General features: G+C 41.7%; 1 protein-coding gene across 1 annotated transcript; it reads left to right on the top strand.

The window, feature by feature from the left end:
* Nucleotides 1-1457: 1457 nt before the first annotated feature.
* tinagl1 (tubulointerstitial nephritis antigen-like 1) lies at nt 1458-23192 on the top strand. The gene is made up of 12 exons (XM_034544683.1): nt 1458-1633; nt 4774-5084; nt 7098-7164; nt 11871-11963; nt 12081-12195; nt 14103-14229; nt 14610-14760; nt 14895-15081; nt 16188-16233; nt 17070-17193; nt 20009-20054; nt 20188-23192. Exons 2-12 carry the CDS (start codon nt 4781-4783, stop codon nt 20353-20355), a joined length of 1428 nt encoding a protein of 475 aa, XP_034400574.1. The 5' UTR covers nt 1458-1633; nt 4774-4780; the 3' UTR covers nt 20356-23192.
* Nucleotides 23193-24462: the final 1270 nt, after the last annotated feature.

Here is a 24462-nt window from a genome sequence, read left to right as displayed (position 1 = left end):
ATGAGAAATAGCATTCTTTACATGTTAGTGCAACTGAATCAATCTCCACTTGTGTTTCACTTCTGTCATGTAAAGTAGAGACACTAAAGAAGTTTATTGATTCAGATTTTATTCACACGTTCATGTCTAGTTATGCTCCAACGAGGCTTTAAGGTATGATGTTTTTTTATTTGTTGAACAAAAAAGATTATTTCTGTTTCTGTTTATGATATTAGAATAAAAGTCTGAGCAGATGTTTGTATTTTTTGTAGCAACAGCAAAAAGAAGTCACCTCAAGGCTTCTTTGCAGCAGTGTTTATAACTGTCTGACATTTATTTAATTTTATGAGACAAGAGTATTGGCAGATAGCCATCAGGGGCATGGCTGACCTGTGAGAGGTCACTGTCCATTTTCTGTTAATCTTCTACAAGCGCTAATTATGTTGAGCAAGTTAAATGAATGAACATTAAGTACCTTTGTGTGGGCAATGTTCTCTTTTGCCCTGAAAGTCTTTATGAGGAACCCTGATGTTCTCATCTACCTCCACACTGCCTCAGTTATTGATCCAGCCTTTAGCACATTGATCAACCCTAAGGGGGGGGGGGGTATGCCACAGCTGTGTCTTTTTGGACCACCATGTCAGTCTTCTAAATAGCTATTTGGTATTCTAGCTAAAAAAAATAATTCACAGTAGGAATTGCTGATATTTTGTATTTTGTGTCTTTTGGCATTGGATATTAACTTATTTTTGGTAGACTTAGTCATATGAAAGAGTTAAGTATTTCATTCATGGATGTGAAATGACATAACGCCTTGAAGTTCACTGGTTTAGTAAATCAAGTTAAAAAAGCTCTCAACCCTTTATAATTTCCTGAACTGAATCCATTCACGTTGTAAAGGATATGTAATGATGCAAATGGTGTAAACAGATTCCAAACACGTGGATCATGTAGAAAAAAGACACAATATTTAGTACATTCAGAGTACTTGGCCTTCCTAAAACACCTGCCAAAACTCCACCTCCGGAGGCCAGTTTGTAAGTTTCTAGAAGCTGCGAGAGCTTTAACAGGCTATCCCATAATTTCCTGGCTTCCTGAAGTGAAGATATGCAACCTGTGACCACTAGATGGTGAACAGAGAGAGATCAGCACCAACCCCAGTGTCTACCACAGAGGGACAAGTAGATTTGGCCTTGCAGATATATAGTTGAGGGTTTGCTGCTGTCGGTGAAAGTAGAAAGAAAATAGAAGAAGAAACCGGAGGAAAGAGTAAATAAAGATGAGTGGAAACATTTCACTTTCATATTGGAGGTTCCAGTCTGATAAAGAGAGGAAAGGCATAAAGAGATAGCAAAGGGAAAGTGTGTGTGTGTGTGTGTGTGTGTGAGAGAGAGAGAGAGCGCGTAGATTTGAGGCAATGAAGCAGGGCACAGGGCAGAGAGTGAAGGGGGGCCGGGGGGGGGAGTGGTTAGCCCTTCTTGCTGCCTGTATATAGAGAAGACAGAGTCTGACAGAGCAGATCCAGTGAGAGAGTGAGGAACAGAGAGACGAGAGACAGACTTTTTACCTGTGGATGACTTCCTGAGCAACAGACCAGCAAACTTCTACAGTTTTCTATTGGATTACCACACCCGCATTTCTCTCTCAACTCAAGGTAACAACAGTTTTCTTCTCTTTTCAAACAGCAGCCCTCTTTAATACCAGACTCCAGGCAGGTGCAGCTTCAACGTCACAGTACGGTTGAGACTGATGTCATGTAACTTTAAGTATCTTTATGATTTATGGGAACTTTTAAACTTGATATTTATGTTTGCCTATCATAATTTCTTCTGAGATTAATTCCACTGTGCTTCATGTAGCCAAAGGCCACGGAATTTAAGTAAGGCAAGTCTTCACTTTAACGATATGTTTACCTTCTGGGTGTGGTGTGGGATCAGGATACAATATTGAAGTTATTAATAGGTTCAAGAATAGGTGTGGGAGACTAATTTCTTTTAAAGAGGTTATTGTACAATGCGTTTGTGGTGACTGACTTGTGGTGGCCTCATTAGACACTTGCACGGTATTATAAATGGTCTCTGTTCTCCTTGTACTGGTGGGTGCCTTAAAAATAGAGCTGCACCGATAATCGTCAATGATGTGATGGAGCTAAAAAGGTGTCTCAAAGTTCAGCTGTGTGAGAGTGGGGAAAGTTATACATACTACAAGTATATCACTAAAGGGTTGGTGCTTTTTTTTCATGTACCTCTCTTTGTTTGGGGTCGGCTGTAGCTCATGGGGAGAGTGGTCGTCCCGCAACCTCAAGGTACCCGGTTCGATCCCCACTCTCCCCATTAGTTGCATGTCGAAGTGTCCTTGAGCAAGATGCTGAACCCACTGCTCCTTAATAACTAAGGATGGGTCAAATTTCCCCACATGGATAAATAAAAGTGTACATTTCTTAAATTTATTTTCTTTCTTTCTCTAGTACGTCTAGATAGTTTTGTTTTTTAGTTGTCCAGATTTTGATATATCTCTCCCAAATATTTATATCAATACAATGATGAAATGAACATATTTGAAAAAAAATGACATTACAACAAAAAACGTTCAACATCAAGCAGGTAAAAGTTGTGAACATGGTCCTGAAGCGGTGATGAAGGTCCAGCTGAGACAGTGACGGTGCAGTTCTTCTACTTCTGCTGTTTGATGTGTGTATGCACTTTATGCATGTGTGTGTGTGTGTGTGTGTGGGTTGCCCTTTCTGAGGGTTCATCTGTCCTGTGGCTGCAGTGTGGGATCAGTAGCTTGGCTACAGCTGTCTGGAGCACTGATGGGCCATATGGCTTTTAAACCGTGTTTCACAAGACTAAAAGGAGCTGAGAATATTGATCCATTAGATGAAATGTTTCTCTTCAGCTGAGAAGTGTACCAAACACAATCAGCTATTGTCATACGTTGAAGCTACTTGTAGCGTAAAGTTGCTCAGTAGAGGGATGTTATTGATTGAGGTACCGTCAGCAGCCAGCATCACAATCAGCACTCCTGTTTCTTTACATTTCCAGTTTGACATAAAGGCTTTAGCAGCTTGTTGGGCAGACTGGTGGGTGTTGTATTGCACTGCTGCTCAGTCTTCCACAACAAAACACTTGTGTTAGGGAGGAGAGCTGCCCATCCCATGCTGCCATATGTCCGTGTGTGTGTGTTTATGTGTCTCGACTAAAGGCGCAGTCATGCAGAAAACAATCCAGCAAAGATCTTCTCCGGAGCTCTGCTCTGTGTGCAGAGTGTCCTTAGTGCTCTGAGATCTGATTGGATAATTAATGATGCTATTTATGTAAGCAGCGGGCCAACCCCTTGTCTTTGTCTGGCCCGATATAGACTCACACATTCAGTAATCTGAGACCAACACACACAAACCTACACGCACACACGCACACACACACACACACACACACACACACACACACACACACACACACACACACACACACACACACACACACACACACACACACACACACACGCATGCATCCATGCAATCAACCATAATTAGGGATGATTTTGTTTGACGTTTCGTTAAGTGTGAAAGTTGTGGATTGCTCGTTCATACACACAAAGTCATGGTCATTGCAGATGTTGCACATGTGTACACCCATACTAGAAAATAAATAGTGTGACGATTAAAACCAAAATGGGAACTATATCACCCACTTGCTTTTGGAACAAGTGATACAAATGCTTTAATAGCAGTTTGTAAAATTATTTAGATCCATTGACACGTTTCATTTCTTAAATCACTCAAAAGTGCTGATTTCTTTCTTGAGATTGTGCCCATTAATACCAGAGTAACCAGCTGGAGCACAAGTGTGATACAGACATTTAGTGTATGTGCATGGTTTCCCTCTGCCTGCCCTGTCACTGTGCCCCAGCATGGCTTTTTGATAACCGCTATTGTCTCTGAATGTGGGCTGTGTCTGTTCATTCAGACAATTTCCACGAGTGTGATAGATTAGCTTTGACAGCAGGACATTACTTTATTTACGGAACTGAGATAGCAAGCGAATCTGGGGCGATAATGTCCCCTCCCTCACACTAGTAACTGCACTGGCAGGTCCCTCATAGATACAGTAAAATATTTAATTACAGGGTGATTCTAGTGCACCTGGGTGTATATGTCACTGCCATGCAAACAGTTCTGCATTAGTGAAAATAATAACAGTTCAGGATTGACTGTTATTATGCCAGCACGCATTAAGGAAAGATATTATATAATGTGGGACTTGAGGGCTGAGAATAAAAATAAAAAGGTCGCTAAAGAACCTGTGGCGACCCCGTTATCATTCAACATGTTGAAAGACCTCATCACATACAGTATTTGTTTTCCATCACTTTATTGCTGCTGTTTGTTTTGGATGCTTGAAAGGAAAGTTGGAAAAAGAAGCAGAGGATCAAGGATCACGTGGGTTTGCTGCGAACTCTGTTTAAATGTATCTTTTGTGTGTGTGTGTGTGTGTGTGGTACTAAGTGCATATCCGTCAGTGTGTTTGTGAATTACACAGCGGGAGGTAGATAATGTGTTGGCAGCAGTCATACCCCAATTATGCTGCTCACAGTGTGACCTTTTCACCTCTCTTCCTGTGGAGTGTGAAGCATTTGGAGTGTGTCTCTTGAGGGGGAAAGCAGGCCAACGTTCACAAACATTGTTTTGCTAACTCATGTAAATGTCCATTGACTTGATTATAGTAGGGCATGTATGAAATCATATTACCTTTACCTATAACATCTTGAAATCTCATATCCTTCTATTCACAGATTTATCATGAAGCTCTTCCTGTTAACTGTGGCGGCGCTGCTCCTGGTGGTGGAAAAGAGCACTGCAGAACGAATCCTGTCAAGAAGGACCAAGAGGGAGCTCGCCAGTCCGCTCCATGTTGGAGGCATCAGGGACCCGTTTGGCTCCTACTGCGAGAGGAGAGGGGGCTGCTGCCCCGGCAGAGACGACCTGTGCACCGTCCCCTACCTGGACACCATATGCTACTGCGACCTCTTCTGCAACCGGACCGTCGCTGATTGCTGCCCTGACTTCTGGGGACATTGTCTCGGTGTGGAGCCACCTTTCATAGGTAACTCAAAGTGCACCAGTGAATGAGTTTGTGTTCGCATCGCTGAGTCTTGAAGGTGTGTAAGGGCCTGTGGTAGTTAAAGTCAGTCAGAGAGCAGCACAGAACCCCACTGACAGACCCGTTGCTGCATCACAGCGCAAAGCAACATGACACTTGAACATTACAATTACAATTACATACCTGCTTTATTAAACCCACAACAAGGAAGAATGCTGAAGATAAGGGGCCGTACGACAATTATTGGACATATGAGCACCTTCTTTTTTTATGTCTGTTCGGCCCATTTGTTATTATTACATCTCAGAAGGTAAGGCTGAAATAAAATATAGAATTATGGGTCGAGTGAAAAATATACGACCCTCCTCCCCCAAAAAAGTCAGATTACCCTCCCTTCAGCAAAAGTTTTACAATAGACTCCCTATTTTCTGATCCTCCCCCGATAGTTTGTGTAGAAAAGTTCAGATTTAGTGCATTTTACCATCTACCTAACTGTTGACCACATTTAGACTCCCCACACAGTTATCATACCATTCTCTCATTGCAGAGGTGTAAGATGTGCCAGCGACTGCAGAGGACTACCTGCAAACAGAGCAGGGAACAGTAGGCTTCTTATTAACCCAGACAGAGGGAGGGAGGAGGGGTAGATGTAGGGATGAATGGAGGTCAAGAGAAGGAATGTGGGGTATGCGGAGGGAGGGGTACACAGACAACGGGTGCGGGACGGGAGACAGAAGGGTCGTTAAAGGTATGTGTTACCTGGACGACAAGGTAGGGGTATCGCGGGGTGGGACACTGATGCATGTTTAAGAGTGTGGACAAACACACAACTACAAATGCCTGTCGGATGACTATGGCGCTTCAAAAGAAAAGAGGTGAGATCTTTTTTACAACAGATCGCTTCTGTTATCACTGCCCTGCAGTCACAGAATGTTCTGTAACTCATTTTCAAAGCTTCTGTTAAGCTGAAGTCGGTGAATAACTTTCTAATATTTGCTCACCGAAAAGAACGTTTCCTTCATGCTACATAACCTGTTACATTAACTCACATACTTTCAGTTCAATAGAAGTCCTCTCTATATAATCATTCTCTATCAATGAGTAACTTCTCAAACTCTTCAGCTCTGCAGTAACTGCATTGTGACAGACTGGGTGAGACAGCTGTGAGGGGGATGATGGGTAACATAGGGCCTCAGTCATAAATCACACAATCAGCTCTGGGCCTCACACCAGAGACAAGGAAACCTGCTCACGCTGTAAATTCTCAGCCGGCTCATGCCGTAAATTCCATGTGGGATTCACACCGACAGCACCTTCCACTGTAAATCAGTATGTAGATAAACCTCATTGTGAGTCAGTATCATGTTCACAACCTGTCAGTAAGCATGGGTTCAAACTTCAAACAAGTGAAATAGGCCAAACTAATTCCAAACAAAATACTAATGCTATGTCCCTGCTTAATCATTTTTGTGGTTTGTTTATGAAGTTCCTGAGTGGACCATTGCAGCTCACAAATGTTAACGATTTCCTGGTGCTTAATCGTGGACGTAATGGTATGCTTCTTCTGTGGCCCTTAACCCTCGGTCTCAGTAGGTGAAGTGGAGCGTAAGCTGGTTAAAGCATGACGAGGGCCCGGGAAGCCTGGGAAGGCAGGAAAGAAGCTGACGCCACATTCCTACCTAGGATTACTAGAGCTTAGAACTCACATATATTCTGTGTTTGTACACTCGCACAAAGACATAAACACTCTGTATACACACACACACACACACACACACACACACACACACACACACACACACACACACACACACACACACACACACACACACACACACACACACACACACCAGCACACACCTGAGGAGTTAGTGATTTTATTTTGATCCCAATGAAGTCATTTGGCCAGTATGACTGTATCATATTAAGTGTCAGTGCTTTCCATATGAGTGCATCTCTGTTTCCCATTTGTGTTTTTGCTTTTTTATTAAGTTACCCCTCTTTGTCTCTTCTCAGGCACCTGCGAAAGAAATGGAAACAAGTTCTTTACAGGGCAAACATACAAAGAGAACTGCAATTTATGGTATGTAAGCGTGTCTTTCTTCCTCTTACTTCTCTTTCAACCTCTTAAATCCTGGGCTTTCCCTTAACTGTTCTTTTAAGTGGCTTAAAGCTTGAAAAACATGGTTTCCCCTCATTTTATTTAAGTGTTCTGTGTCTACTTGTTCTAACACTTCACATGAACCACTGCATGAATATACTGAGGGAAACATTGAAGCCCAAGATGCCAGGTTTTTATGGATGCACCATTACAACAAATTATAGATGTGTTGGGCCTCACATTTCTCCAGATTTAATGCTGACACAGTACTTTGTTTTTTTAAAACCCCTAAATCGGTCCTGGAGTAGACAATATAGTTGGTGGGTTAACGCAATATGTTTGTGCACTGTATGTGTTCCGAATAATAAAGCCACTGGTGGCGTCATATTCAGGTTTTATATACATATTTGGGTTATATTGATCACATCATGTTCACATGATTATACACACACACACACACTGACTGTGTGTGTGACCTGTCTTCCTCTTCTGTGCGTTATACCTCTTTGTCTGTAACAGGCTTTCTTTCTTTAATGTACTGGTATTCTTCACACTGGCTCACTGGGATGGTTTACTGGGACACTTTAATAGAACGGAGCCATCGTTAATGTTGTTCGTAAAATACTTTCCCTGCCATCACAAGTCAAAAGGTCTGTTGTGCAAAGGGTGTAGAGTTCATTGTAAGAGTAATGAGATAGTTATTTTCAAACTTAAGAGTCCATGTATTGAACAGCTAATACTGATACAGTCGGTTCTTCTTCTTTCCAAAGCTTTCTCTGTTATGATCTGTTGTGAAGTAAAGAACATCTTGGTAGTTTGTGTCTTTAACAAGAGGAACAGTAGCTGCATAACTGAGGATAAAATAAATCAAAACAGGCCCCATGCTAATGTTTCCTATCTAGTAGCGATGTGTTTGTGAGTGCCAACTTCTGCAACAGTGTCGTTCATATCCTCTAGGCCCACTGAGTAACATGGTCGATTTAACCTCAGTTGAAAGAGACTTTCTTTTGATCCTCTGAACTGTTCTTACTTTGATGTGGATACAAATCCACTTTCCTCTCATGCACAAATGTGAGGCTGGATATTGTAATAAGGATCTAATGTATTCTTGTTTTGATTAGAGCTCCATTACAATCTTGTATTATTTTTTCCAATTGGACACATTTCCGATCCATCTCTTCACTTTATGACCTTGACATGAGCTCAAGCATTTCTGAAAACATTATTTTAGATTAGCTCTCAGTAACAGCAAAGTGCATTTTTATCTCCACGGCCTTCTACACTCTGAGGGCACCAGAGTCCATGTGGCTGTTGACATTTTTCTGAGTGATAATCACAGTCAAGGAGAGGTAAAGTAGATCTTGAGCGACTAGAGGAAGGAGACGGAGGAGGTCGAGTAAGAGAAGGCAGGAAGAAGGGAAATGTAATTCCTCACCCATCCTCCACTGTGGTTTCTCACGTCTGTGTCATTTGATGTTCCTCAAAGACCCTTTGTACGTGTGTGAACACGCACACCAATGTTGATTTAACATCCATTTGTACATCCCGATTATATTCATCCTCATGCACCAAGAACATACTCTGGCTGTTTGTCATGACACGTCTAACCCAAACCCCGCTGACCCTGCTGATCTCCATTTAAAACCAAGCAGCTGTTTGACTTCAGAAGCTCTATTGTCTCAATCTGGTGGGCCTGAACTATGACTTTTATCATTGCAGCTCAATTAGGTTTGACTTAAAGGGTCTGAAGGTCTGCGTAGATAGACCAGGATGGCAGTTGATGAATGGCAGGGCGAACTATTCTTAAAGGAAAGACTTGTGGAAGCTGCCTGTTGTTAAAATAACCTCCAGTGTCCTCGTTCACCAGAAAACAGCATTTATGTGCTAACTCTCCCTTTCACAGGCAAACAAAAAGAGTTTTATGCACATATGCTCTCACATGTGCTTGTTAAAGCAATACACATGGATGCTTGAAAACTTGCACCACAGCTTTGGCGTGAAGGGTCACACACACACACACACACACACACACACACACACACACACACACACACACACACACACACACACACTCCCTTTTCCTACTCCCACTCCCTCCACTTATTAATTTCCCAAATGTGCATCCTCCCAACTCTCAGAATCAGGGCGGCAGGGTGGAGGAGAGGGCTTCCGCTTTGAGTTGACGAGCAGTTCTCCCTCTTTTCCCTCCAAAGTCTCTCATTAGCAGTGCTCAAGCTCCCGCACACTGTTATCTAACCTCCTCCATGTCTTCACTAACCACGAGCCAAACATCACTGATACGGTCAATAAAAAGCTGCTCTTTGACCATCAGTATCTTGTAAAACGTTGTCTTTTATCTTGAAATAACTCCTGGGCAGAGTGTGTCAGTGCTAGACAGCATGGAAACACAACCAGAGTTAGCGTGTGTGTGTGTGTGTGTGTGTTAAGATACAGCATGATATGTGTGGCAGTCTTCTGTAGAGTTAAACCCAGCAGAGACGTGTTCCTTCCATTAGCTGTTGGCATCCTGATAACTCTATCTGCTCCAAATGATCTGACACGCGGCGCCGCCTGCTCACACCGGCAATCTCACACAGCCCTGAAGGAGCAACTATCTGTTATGATTTGGCAACAGCTCTTTTTAGCATGGACTTCAGTTCGGACAACAGCCAATGCCAACTTGGACTTTCTAAATCGTTGTCTCGTTTCTCAGATTACATACGTCATATCTGAATAAGGAGCATGGCTCTGTCGTTCATACTGATCTGGTAATGCACACTCATGTCATCCAGGTGTGTGTATTACTATGTGTGTGTGTACGGTCCCAGAGGTGAAGAGGGTGTCTTTCTCTAGGGGTGTGACGGAGAATGTGAAATATCGCCCGCCACGGTCCTCTGAGCCGTCATATTTCTTTCTCAGCCACACTCTGTCCTCCTGTCTCCATGTGTCCGACATCATGCCTGTCCCTGTGTGCATGGCCAGTACTATTACTGTGTGAATTTATTGTTGTCTTTGACCCCCTGGTGCTGAACTGCATGTATGTTTTCCTGCTGGAGGGAGAGGTGAAAGGACATTGTCTCTTTCCTCCAGTCACAGCCATTAGACAATCCTGGTTTAAACTCTGCTGTGTGTGTGTGTATAAGTGTGTCAGGGTGTGTTTCTTTCTCTCTTGCTCATGCACCCATTTGTTATGATATTCCTGAAACAGCGGCTGACCTTGCAGCTGTTTATTTTTGGTGGCTTGGTAACTTTATTTAACCAGGTAGTCTTAGAAAGAGTGACCTTGGAATAATAATATTTACAGTCAGACAACCGAAACACCAATAAAATATTAATACAGCTTTAAAATATTCAAAGGGTAATGAAATAACGTAGCTTGTTTGAATTTCATTTAAACACGTACATACATATTACCTGAATCTAGTCCAGTAACGATTAAAATACATAAAGAGACCAACTTTGAGTTACTGATAAAACGTGCTTCGATTGACTGGATAATTTCCCAAAATGTCAAACTATCATAAGACTGTTAGCTTAGGTTAGCATAAAGACTAAAACTAAATCCTGATTATACAAACAAGGTACATCGTGTTAATTCTTTAGCTGTAGAAATTCTGGTTGAAAGATTGAGTTACCTTGAGACAAATCCAAATTGTTTCCCCCTGTTTTCAGTCTTTATGCTAAGCTAAGCCAAGCTAACTAGCTGTTGGCGGTAGCTTCATATTTATTGTATAGGCAGAAAGTGTTTCCCTAAATATTGAACTATATTAATTCTATAACTAATAATATTAGTTATTAATATATAATACATTATGAAACTACATGATAAGTGAATATATACTGAATACATTTAGAGGTAAAAGTTAACCCACCAATAGTTTTATGATTTAGAAAAGTAATGTGTAAATCACTGCATTATATCTGTAATTCTTCTTCTGTGTGAGTACGCTTTCTGTCTGGTACCATTTCAAAGTACACTTACTTTACTTTAATGAAGCATTTCCATTTTGTACTTTACTGCATTTTGGAGGGAAATCATAGTGTTGCCATTTATTTGATTTCATACATTTTGACTATTTTTGATAATCTAGCTATGAATAAAGGAATTTTACTTTTAAAAGTCCTTTTACTGAAGTAAAGAAGAATCTTGATACTTCCACCACCATTATTCCACACACACACACACACACACACACACACACACACACACACACACACACACACACACACACACACACATTTCTTCACAGTGAGTCATCGGAAAGTACATATTTGGAAGTTATTTTTCAGCATCCCTAAGTAAACATTGTCGTCATCATTAATATCCTGCTTCTATCTCTTCTGTCATCTTCTTGACTTCTTCTCTGCTTCCTTCTGATTAAAATAAAAATGGATCCTCGTTCTACAGCCTTAAAAGGCTGAACGTTTCCTTTAACCTCGCCCTCCGTTTATCACTCCCTCGTCTGTTCTTTTTCCATTTTTTTTCTTCAGTTACTGACATTCTTCGCTCAATTAACTTCTTATTTGGAAATTCCACTGAGCCCTTGAATATTTGTCTATGTCTTAGATGGTCCGTCTATTTTAGCTGTTGACCTCACTGACTTTAGCATAAATATGGGAATTATAACTCGCTTAAGCCTTTCAACTCTCAACTCTTTGCCTACTCTCGGTCTGTTTGTCCTCTGTAGTACATGTGGGACCACAGGACGCTGGGAGTGTGAGCAGAACGCCTGTCTGATGGAGCCGGACGTTATCAACGCCATTAACAGAGGCAACTATGGGTAAAACAAACAACACGACATGCAGTACCACACATGCTTGATTACATGATATTCTACAATAAGATCTTTATCCCACATTGTGACAAACACATTCTCCTCCTTGTTTTGTACTTTCAGATGGAAGGCAGCCAACTACAGCCAGCTCTACGGCATGAGTCTAGACGAGGGCGTCCGCTACCGCCTGGGCACACAGAGACCCTCCAAGACGATTATGAACATGAATGAGATGCAGGTACAGGACAGTATTCATGCCCAACATGTACTTCTGGGGTTGCTAGGACAAAGAAAGAAGTGTGTGGGTCATTTTTCTGAAGGCACAGACACAAAGTTCAGTGTTGTTAGTGTTGATGTTCTGTGCTCAAGTGACCTTAAGCAAGTCAAGAAAAGCTTGCCATCCTCACGGTTTTGTAGCTGACCTTTAACCTTGCTGTTAAAAGGTGGCATGAGAGAACACATTTCCACACAGGGATTGGAAGAATATCATGTTGTTACTGGTTCCAGAGATTAAAAAGTATTTTCACTTCAGCACCTTACAGTATAGTGCCATCTCTCTCTCTCTTCACTAAAGCTGTCTCAGTTCATGTTGTTAGTCAATTGTTAGTTGTGTTGTGGCCTGTCACTTCTTTAAATGTTCCTGCATACTTCCTGTGAGTGATATGGTGATATTATTGTGATATGCAGGTTTAAAACCTATTACAACAAAGGAGCGCTGATCAAAACGTTTCTCGCTTAATTATGGTGGCTTGTCGGTATGCGACGGCGTCTCTGGCTGGAACCTCAGCCCACTCTGATCCGCTCAGTCTTTGTTTATATTTCACCCAGACAGATTACATAAGACGGAACCAAAACACAAGACAGAGAAGATGGAGGGCATGGTGGCTGCCTGGAGAATAAAGAGCAAACCTCTTCTTCAGTCTAAACCCTCTCACCTCCATCTATGCCTTCATCCATCCAGCCCCACTCCCCCTGTTTACCTCTCCCAGCATTCCACGACTAAACCCCCCCCCCCCCCTTCTTCCGCTGTCAGCGTGTCCCTACCTGTGCCAGGAACCAGATCAGAGACTTGCAGCCCATTCATAAATCTCTCTGTCCCACTGTCCTTTCATGTCTGTATGTAGACTCCTGTGTATGGGATTGAAAATTAGGAATTCATGTATTTGGACGTATTCTTGCAGGCCATTTCCCCTCTTTTATCAAACCTTTAGGTCAGGTGTTTCAGGTGTCTGTAGTTGTGTAAGGTCAAGGTCCAAAAGACAAAGTCTCAGATCAGCAGCATATTCAATAGTTATGTATCAGGTGGCAGTTTGTGCTTTGAATACCTTGCTATTAATTGGAGGAGGAGCCAGGCTCTGAGAGAGATGGGGGGGAGGGGCTCTGTTATAACACATAATGGAGAGATTAGGAGATCGTCTAACCTCTCGTGTAGACTAATATATCGAGTATGTTTGGCATGTGAGAATCACCTTCCAGTGAACATGCGCTATCAGGAAGATATTTGCACTCCATCATTCTAATTAGGATTTACAGTGACGTTGGTGCCTCATGAAAGAGTTTGGTTGGTTCAAAGGACGCATTCAATGTAGCCAAACGTCCTCATGCTTTCATGGAGAGGACCGGGATCAAAGTTCCTGGCTTCTCTACAGTGATTGACCCTGGGCCAAATGGTCCTAAGTGCTTGTGAATAAATCCCTTCTACTGGAGGCTTGATAAGTAGATGTATGTAATCTGCCTGGGTTCCAAACTTGTCATACAAAGCCGTCCACAAGTACTTTAATTGCAGCTGTTAGTTTGTGGGGAAATAATTACTTTGTGAATCCCACTGCTGCTACTCCGTGCTGGTGGTTTGAACCGCTATTTTAAAATTGTTGTGATAGTTGATAATAGTTGTTTCTACTGAGAAACATGAATGTTTCCTTAATGAGGCTTGGTCTGTGAGAGTGTAACGGTGTCTCCGGCTTCCTCCCAAAAGACATGCAGCTCAGGTTAATTGGACTCTAAATTGCCTGTATGTGGGCGTGAATGGTTGTCTGTCCAGGGTGAACCCTCCCATCTCCCCATGTCAGCTGGGATTGGCTGAATAGGATAAGCACTTTGGAAAATGGAATGGACTTGACTTGATTAATTTTTCCTCTCTGTCAGATGAACATGGATCCTGTGAGTGACCGTCTACCAGCCTACTTCAACTCTTCAGAGAAGTGGCCGGGAAAGATTCATGAACCGTTGGACCAGGGCAACTGTGCTGCATCCTGGGCTTTCTCAACTGCAGGTAGAATACATGAAGAAAATGCAGGGAAATATGGGATATCATTATAAGACGTAAAGGAATGGTAGAACATAGAATGAAAACTTCTGAAAGTGTCACAAATGTTGACATATTTTACTAGTAAGGTGACATTGTCAAGACAAAATCCAATACTTTTTATCTTACATGGACCTGATAATGTGCTGACCAAAAAATGTCTTCCTCAAATTTCAGGTTGAAATACATCTCTGAAATATATCTTTCTGTGCATATATTTGTTTTCCAGCACCTGCCAAATGTTTATGAATATTTCTGATTATTTTAGCTTCCTGAAGACACAAATTGTTAAAATTATATAAAACAATAAAAAGTTTTTTTGTAATAACGCCTGTCCTTTTCACTAGCTGTGGCATCAGACAGAATCTCCATCCAGTCAATGGGTCACATGACTCCTCAGCTGTCCCCACAAAATCTTATTTCCTGTGACACCCGCAACCAGGGAGGGTGTGATGGGGGACGCATCGATGGAGCCTGGTGGTACCTCCGGCGTAGAGGGTAAAGACTTCATGTTGTTTAATCTGCAGTAGAAACCGAGAAAGCAAAGCAACATGCAATACGTTTTGGCGATTACTTGGGAACAGCCTTCTAAAGATTAGACGCATCTTACAATCTCTCCTCTTCTCTCACAGAGTGGTGACAGAAGACTGTTATCCATACCAACCCATGCAGCAAACACCAGTGGAGGTGGGCCGCTGTATGATGCAGAGTCGCTCCGTCGGCCGGGGGAAGAGGCAGGCCACCCAGCGCTGCCCCAACACGCACAACTACCAAAACGACATCTACCAGTCCACTCCGCCCTACAGGCTCTCATCCAATGTAAGCGCTGCACAAACACAAAGCAACACATGCATAAATAGGTATTCCCTGTACACCTTTGCATCATCAGTTCTACACCCGACCAGCACTCAATTATACAGTAAACATGCAGCTTTAATAAAATCACTGTACATTTTTGGTGAATAGTAGCCTTTAATCCCTCTCACGTGTTCATTAAAGTATGTGTTTGCACACATTTTCCTTTTGCATGCTCGACTCCTTAGTGAATGCACATGGGAATGTATTAAGTGCTCGACAGCACAGAATCAATGAAGAGTTGTATTTTTACCTGCAAGCTCGCCACCGTCAAGGTCCAGGAAGTTGGATTCAGGATTATGAAGGTTCATTGAAATATAATACAGAATGTAATCAATTCTGATTGTAGTTAGATTAGTTTAGATGGAAACAGACTGGATATACTGGCCAGTGAGTGAATTAAACCAATTTGTTGACTGCACTTTGGATATTATTATCCATAATCATTATCTACTAAAGATCAAGATTCAAGAGTGTATCTGGAATTAGATTTCTGTGTTTAACTTCTAATATCAATGTTCTGCAAGAGTAAAAACACATATTTATAGGAAAGAATTCCAATAAAAATATAAAAACATACTAAAGAGAGTGATAGTTTCTTGGAAATTTTACAGAATGAGAAATACATAATGTTTATTGGATGACTTCCATGAAAGATGTTCTTCTCGTATTTTCATGTCGAAAGCCCCTCTGCCCTCACTTTAGCACAAAGTATCACGTAACATTCCCTGAAACCATTTCCAGAAGCCATCTCTGCATGCAGCTCAGTGAATCTCCTCCAATTCAAAGTCGACCACTGAGTTACAGCCGACATGTGGTTTTATCGGCCAGCATCCATCATTGCTAAATGACTGCTAATGTCTCTCAAAGTCATTACAGCCTGTTGTTCCTGTCTCCCGATGGCCTGTGAAGTCAATAAGCTGGGCATTAAGGCCAGAGGGCCCGGCGGGACTCAATCTTGTTATCTGACTTTTAACATCCAGGGGGTTGTTTTCATCCTCTCCATTTCACTAACATGTATCTTCCTGTCCTTCTCTCTCTCTCCTTCTTCCTTCTATCATCTCTCTCAGGAAAAGGAGATCATGAAGGAGATTATGGATAATGGACCTGTGCAAGGTAAGGCAAACTTAATAATTTAGTGTCAACATTTGCTCTCAAGTGAGTGTTATTTTTAATAACGAAACAACAATGTACTTCCAAGGGACACATACATTCAAACACAGCCTTGCGTTAGGTATCCGACCCGGGATGATGTCATGTTTGACCTTGTCATCATGATTGTTTTGTCCTATGTTTCAACTTCGACCCCCAGTCCCCTGGTCAGAGATAATGGGCCTTCATGTCGGTGTGGTTGAACAAACTGTCCTTTTCTAGCCCGCCTTACTGTCTGGTGCCCATCTAGACCATTGTCAAGTATACTAGAATAGAGGAGTCACATGGAAGTGTATGTGTGTGTGTGTGTGTGTGATTCTCTATGAGCTTCTTATTTTATTGTTTAGCAGTCCAGGAAAAGGCAGATAAGTGTGTGTGTGTGTGTGTGTGTGTGTGTGTACACGTTTACGCTTGCATTTATTGCTGTTCATAAATGAGGAGGTTCGCGCACTGATTTAGTGCAGGTTGCCCTCCAAAAGAGTGAATTTCTCAGCTGTACATCCGAATATTTTATTTTCATTGAGCTGGAATAAGAATATTAAACAAGATTCCGCTCACACACACACACACCCCACACACACACACACACACTGCTGCCCTGTTGAATGTCTGGGTGTGTGTGACTCGGGGGGGAAATTGGAATTTGTTTGGTGAAATAAGTAATTACTTTTAGATTAATTGTTGTTTGAATAAGATTTTGATATTTCCCTTCAATAATGGGTTCAAGCAGCCTTAATAGTTATATTGTGTGTGTGTGTTTTATCCACCAACTAATTTTCCATGCTTTTTTGTTCTTGTAGCTATGATGGAGGTCCATGAAGACTTCTTTGTCTATAAGAATGGGATCTATAAACACACGGATGTCAGCTTCACCAAACCTCCACAGTACCGCAAACACGGCACACACTCAATTAGGATCACTGGGTAAGTTACCAGTATGCAGTGCAAAGTCTTTTTGTGAACAAACAGCCTATTTATCATTGCATAGCCGTAAATCTGCACAAATCGGATTAGATTTAGCAAACAATTTTGAGTTTGTGCTCGGATTTTATGCCTTTTGATGATGAAAGTTATAGAACCACATGCCATGTTACACCATGTTAGACCAAAGCAATTACCCTCTCGATCCAAGTCTCCATGTTGCTACATCCTCAACTGATGCCATTTTAGCAGATTCTTTTAAAATTAAAGATGAATCAGGTTTCAGTCGAGTAGCTGCTGGATACAAAGCATCACCTGCATGTGTGTTTGCACACAGCTGAGAGTGTACGTGTCAACAAGCTTCCCTCTTGGAGACACACCTTGGCTCCACTCCTCTGTCTGCCCCAGACGAGCCCCCCCCTTCATCCTTGTCTATCTAGTAACTACGGCGACCACAAATATGTAGGCGTGTAGACAGCCGACACACCTGGATTACCTGCTCCCACTCATCTGTCTCTCGGTATTCCCCTGTCCTCCTCAGCTGGCCATCTGACTCACTGACCGCCCTGCTTCCTCTCTTTCTCTCTCCTCTCCACATCCAATCTAAAACGCTATGTTATCATTTAGACTGTCCGCAGACAGAATGGTAGTAGTTTGCTGCTCTTTCTATCTGTGGGAAGTTTTGACCTCTAAAAAGTCAGAAACATCCTTTTCACCTTTTCACAATGTGTCTGTCTAGACAATGATACGTTGCCACTCACTAGTTTCACTTTCTAAATTAGAAAAATGAGCGGCTACCTCGTAATGGGTGTCTTGTGACAGCTGAAGAATGTGTGTTTGTGAGCATTTGAGTATTCCACAGAGTCTGAGCGTCTCCATCAACATCAGTTCCTACAGACACGGCATCTCAGTGCTGCTATAAAAACAGCCTCTCTGATTTTATCTGCTTGGCCATTGGTGGAGACAAAATACAACCCATTTACAAGCAGCTTTTCAAGTGCATGTCTTACATCTGCACTTTATGACGTTTCACTTTGTGACATATGGCATGTAAAGGTATGTGTATGATACACACTCCAACCTGTACTTAGTTTGAATCACATACTTCACAAGCATGCACGGTTCTGAAATGTCCTCCTGGAAATCTGTGGATGCACATGTTTCACAACACTTATGCCTGGCTTGTACTATGTGTACTGTAATTACATCTCTACAGCATGTCAATAAACTGGAGGTATGCATTGTGTAAAATGATGCTACTAGGATGTGGATTCCCACCTTTCCTGAATGCCTCTTGCTCTTTAGCTCCTTCTACTGATGCAGTGATCCTTCACTCACTTGGCCAGTGGGTGTGGATGTAGCAGCGACACAGGTTTAGGGACGGGTTGAGTGCCGGCAGAACATAGTGTTTTGAGCTCCAACCTGCCAGCTACAGGCATCAGTGTGTTTTCATAGGCCAAATCCCATAGCGGTGCGTTCCTTTAAGCCCAGGGCCTGGGAAAGTTTGTGGAAAGAGCATTGAGGTCCACTGTGGTGGAAAGTGCATTGTCTGGGCCGCTGATCCTGACTGCACCGGACAGAGAGAGGGGATCAATCCACGGAGAAGAGGTCAGAGGTGGGTTGAGGGGCGTTAGGGAAAGGCGGGGCACATGGGCACAGCGGTATGCCCATCATTGTCCCAGCATGAGCAAGTGAGCTGATTGGAGGCCAGATAAGAGATCAGCAGTGGTCCGATTCTGTCTGGCTCTGTCCATCCCAATAAATATGCAGGCAGGCATGCATGTGGGATCACACACACACACTCACACACACACACACACACACACACACACATACTGTACAGGTGCGAATGTGTCATTATTCAAAGGCACGAATCCCAATTCTCCAATTTGGTTCAGTTTGTAGTTGTCATCTTTGTTAACACAGCTATTTTTAATGTGTCTGCGTTTGGTCAATGTGATGTCTGACTCCAATCAGGGAAAACACTGTGCTTCACAAAGTGACTCGCGATAGAAGGTCAGCACCATCTGCTTGTGTTGTGGTGGCGGGCTACAGAGTTTGCAGAGCCTGAGACCAGCCACTGTATTTCCCAGCATTCCTTTCCCTTATGAAAGATAACAAGTGATTGGTCTCTTGGGAAAACGAAAGGCCGGGAGTGCAAAAACAGGATGGGAATTTGCTTTGGGAGAATGTTTTGATCATGATGAGCAGCATCAGCGGGCGTATAAAAGTTGGCAGTGGCTAAGCTAAGAGCAAAGTGCAAGGCATGATGGGAATGTATGGGCCTTTTGCCAAGGTCTCCTGAGAACAAGGCTGCTGGTGAGGAAGAAGGGTAAATATAGGCCTTGACGTTCATATTCACATATGTATATTTTGACACTTTGTCATTTTGTTGTTGTCTGTGGCGGGACTGAGGAGGTGTTCTCTTCCTCGTAACCTTCCCTCTTCTTCCTGTTTCATGTCCGGTGTACGGAAATGACGGAGAGGACTTCCGTGTTCTTTGGATTGGAATGATGTAGGAGTGCAACTAGGCATAAATCCTCTGTTTTCCGGATGTTGTTAACACAATGAAAGACCTTTCCACTACTTATACCTCTTCCTGCTTTTCTTTATCAATACATTCCAAGCGTGTTCTAGGTGAGCACATTCCTGAGAAATCTTTACTGGTGACATGTTTGTTGGGCAGCATCCATCCTTTAAAAATAGCATTTCAACTCTGACACATCTGATTTTACATCTGTATTTGAGGATAAGTTGGTGTCCTGTTGTTTGGCTCTTATGCATTTTGAGTAACCATCTTCTCGGCTTTGTGCACCAGGTGGGGAGAGGAGACAAACTTTGATGGGACATCAACAAAATATTGGGTAAGTCATTGTGCTAATAAAAACCTGCCCTTAATTAGGTAAAATCTGTTGTTCTCTCTAATGTAAAATAGATTTTAAAGTGATTATTTGACTTTGAATCTGTACTAAATTTGATTATACTTTTTTTCTTCAGATTGCTGCCAACTCCTGGGGAAAGAACTGGGGAGAGAACGGCTACTTCCGTATCGCTCGCGGGGACAATGAGTGTGAGATTGAAACATTTGTGATTGGTGTGTGGGGCAGAATCACGATGGAGGACATGCACAGCCATCATCACCACCATCGTCGCCGGCACATTTAGAGACACGACAGATGTTAAAACCCCGCAGAGACCTTTGTTTGTACTTCTACCAATAGATGTTTTTCACCCCAGAGAAGAACCACACAAAAAGTCTCAGAACTTCAGCACATCCCCTTATGCATCAAGCTGGCTGGGACAGCCTCACAATCAACACCAGAGCCCCTTAGCCCTCTCATGTTATACCTTATTTCACTCTGGGGATCAATACAGCCCCTCTTCAATTGTATCTTTAGCATTTTGAAGAGTACAACCTTCCCCACTCTCCCTGTAACTCAGGGTTTATGGCCCCAAAACAACAAAGATAAACTCAACGAAGCGAAAGCTCTTTTGCGTCGCCTTACACTCAGGCACCTCAGGCACCTCCTGATCCAAAGACCACACTTCCCAGAATCCTCAAGATAATATCTGGTGAATAATGTCAAAGTTGGGTGAGGACAAAAGCCGAAGCTCAGTCTGATCTTTGTATTCTTCTTTGCCTATCTTTGTCAACCTGAACCTTTAGTCTTTTCTAAATGTATAATCCAAACAGACCCAAGTTCAGAGGGACAGTTTGGAAAAGAGGATATCTGAGAGGCAGATTATCAGAAATCTGAAAATCTGACTCACCTAGCCGAACTGTATCACATGATAATATATCATGCATGACCTAACTGACATTGACTTACTGTCAGTTATACGGAGTTCACAGTACGGCTCATTCCCTCAGTTTTAGAGAGGACACTTATACGGAGTTAGTAGCTGCAGAGTTTCTCACACATTCCACTAAAAATGTAGAATCTGACACTAGAAACAGTAGAAGATTTAATGTGGAGTGTAAAGATGACAAAAACTCTGATTTGGGATTTTAAGAGGTTTCACAGTACCACCGGCCATGACCAACACCACTGGACATTTTAAAGCAATTCAATAATGAATTAAATTAAATCTTAGCTAAGATTAAACATGTATGATTTGGCTGCAGGTGAAATACATAATTTGAGTCACACTTGATGAAACGTCACCACTGAGAATGAACATGTACATAAAAGCCATGCTGCCATTCTTGACACCACCATCCCATTTATAAGGTGAATCACTGATGCGTTAAGAGGTTAAAACTATTGTAATGCCTTAAAAAAAGAGTTGTTTTGACCACCGCAAAAGAAAGCATTAGTGTATAGTAGTCTTAATGTGCTCCGTTCTGTGTACACTGTTACAGTTTGAGCTAAAGAAAGTTATTTTTTTGTTGCAGTTATATTATGAAGTTTTATTTTACTACTTGTTTTACGATGTACTTTATGTATTAACTTTCATTACACACTCATCACACAGTGGCTTTTCTACTTGAGCTTCTACATAGTTGTAACAGTTTGACTACAGCCAGGAGGATGGTGGGGGGGGTACCGCTGCTAGTCCAGTCTGTGCTTCGATATTTGACTGCAGAGTCTGTAGTTTGATGCTTTCATATGTAATAAACATGTAAAGCCACTTCTAACTAATGCAGAAACACTTCAAGTCGCACCGGTTCAGATGAGCTGTTAGGCTTTATGCATTCGTGTTCATTTTGAATGTTTATTTTGTAAGAAAGCGTAACACCTTCCAACTTATTAGCCGTGGACCTTTCTTTGCTACGTTGCTTTTGTGATGTCTTTATTTCAGGCTAATTGAGGAATTTTCAGATCTTTCTGGAGCACATCCTCACTTGAAAAGGAAACAATTGTGTATTATTACCACTTGCTTTAAATTACACCCTGGTGTGCTTTAGCTGTAACTTCAAAAGGCTTTTCCATTTCTATATCACCACGTCTTGTGATCTTTAAGGTCCCTCTATCATCTCCTTCAGACATGGCTAAGCAGAAAGGCAGAAAAGCAGAGAGAAATGTCTGGATGGACAGGTAATGTGCAATGTGGCGGAGAGATAAGCATGTTTCTCATGCAATGAATATCTGCTTTCATTCTGAAGTGGAAGATGAAGAGCAGCCCATCAACATGAGATGCACAACAGGTTTACGATAAAGACGAGAAGGACAAAGTGAAACTGAGCTCTTTGGCGTGAGGAGTGATTATGTCAATCTTCTGTCGGCAGAAAGAAGGAGATTCTTTTTTTAAATATTTTTCTAGTCTCCACCAGACGTTGGGTACACCTTTAATATTTAACTATTGAAGATGTGTCATGCCCTCTTCAAGAGCAGCAGCAACATTGGATATGTGAGTTTTGTACTTGGTGTGTATCAGTAGGCTGAGAACAGTTATTTATTTCATTCAAAAGGAAGTATTGGAATCTGACCAAAGCTGGAATCATTTAGTTTCTTTTGAGTTGTCAGAGTCCATTTATGTTGCTTTTATGTTGCATTAACGGTCATTCAGGTTTATTGTTAGCTTGGATTATATTGATTATACTGAATGTATAGAAGAGGGCTTTTAAATACTTGTAAAGCTTTCTCAAGTAAATGAGCATTAACATGCGTTACATTAATTTTGATTAGATATATTTCAGATGTGACCAATAATAACTATATCAGTAAAGATTCTCTGCAAAACTCAAATCTATTCCATAGAAACGTATCTTACTTTCAGCAACAGTTTTCACCAACACAACCTCTCCTCAAAAAAGAAACTCCAAGAACTGCAGCAGACATCCACTCAGAAGCTGTGTATTTTATGTAAGATGAACCACTCCATATTCACTGATGTGTAGGCTTTATTTATGACAAGATGTGTAAATTATATACTGTACTTTTATTCCTTGTTTTCCTGTGCAATGTTTTATTATCTCTCTGTCTCTTGTTTTTTGTGCACTAAATGCAATACCACATTAGTATTCACATGTGCGGCACAATAAAGTCTTTCCAAAACCACATGGCCCCATTGTGAACTTGGACCAGTTTGTGTTGCATCATTGACGTTTTTAAACAAGATGATATGATTGGGGAGAATGCCTTGTTTAATCTGCATGTATGTAGGTTGGATGGTTCAGAAGGTGTATGATTTTTAGAAACATTAGGGATCAGTGAGTCTCCATGAGAGGGACGCAGGGGAAAGCTCCATGGGACGAGGCCGGGTGGGATGAGGACAGTTTTTATAAGATCCTGCTGTGTCAGCATACTCTTCCATCAGTGAGAGCAATAACAGTCAGTGAAAGACGAGGCCAAAGAGTTTGCATACTCCTTCATAAATATAAGAATAACAAAATAATAATGAATAATAATTATGAAATAAAGAAATAATGCTAATGAATACTAATTAAATACATCAATATATATTCTTTCATTAATTGGCTCGACTGCGAACTCTGTCTCAAAAACCTAGAAAAGATGGACTATTAAACTAATGTTTACTTTTATTTCTACAGTAAACGTTTGTCTCTGGGATTTATGAGTTTAGACAATGAAGAAGATCTGATTGTGATGATAGTAAAAGGGTGTTAGATTTGTTTTTAAAAGTTCACAGGCTTTAAAAAAAAAAATTATTGAAAATGTACGCAGCACTCGGCATCTGGCTTCAATGGCTTTGTGATGTCTAGTACGACAATGCTGGCTTTGCTTAGTTGTACATATACATGACTATGACAACAATAATGCACAGACAGACAAACAGGCCAACTGCAACTCGCTTGTCTCTGTGCTTGTTTGATACATTTGAAGACAAAATGCCTTCTGTGTGTTCTTTTTCCTCTCAGCTCAATTTCATAGAAGATCCTAACAAAATTACCATTGATTTTAAGATGGAATTATTACTCTAAAAAAAAGAATGCAATTTTAAATCGGTATACAGTATTTAAATAATACAATCCCCACCTTTTTCCTCCTCTGATTTATTTTGGTATGGAAGTGGATTTAGCATGTCTGCCCCATATAAACACCTGAGTGAACATCTGCCCCAGAGAGGGACAGTGTTCTAACCTGGAAGGAGGACACCCTCCTGTTTGAAGTGAAATAAATTGCAGGTCTGTAAAATTAGCCCTATTTAGCAAACGGTCACATATATCAGCCGGTTCTGTCAGTGAAAACTACCAGGTGTGATCCCGACGCCACGTTCAACACTTTGGCTAATAGGTGGGTGAGCAGAGTTGCTGCGTCCAGCACAGACGCCTGGGAGGGGTGACCTTAACCTTGCATTCCTGCGTCC

Source organism: Cyclopterus lumpus, chromosome 11 (genome assembly GCF_009769545.1).
Source record: "Cyclopterus lumpus isolate fCycLum1 chromosome 11, fCycLum1.pri, whole genome shotgun sequence".
NCBI classification, from domain to species: domain Eukaryota; kingdom Metazoa; phylum Chordata; class Actinopteri; order Perciformes; family Cyclopteridae; genus Cyclopterus; species Cyclopterus lumpus.
Note: the sequence above shows the minus strand (reverse complement) of the source record. Positions and strands in the feature narration are given on the sequence as shown.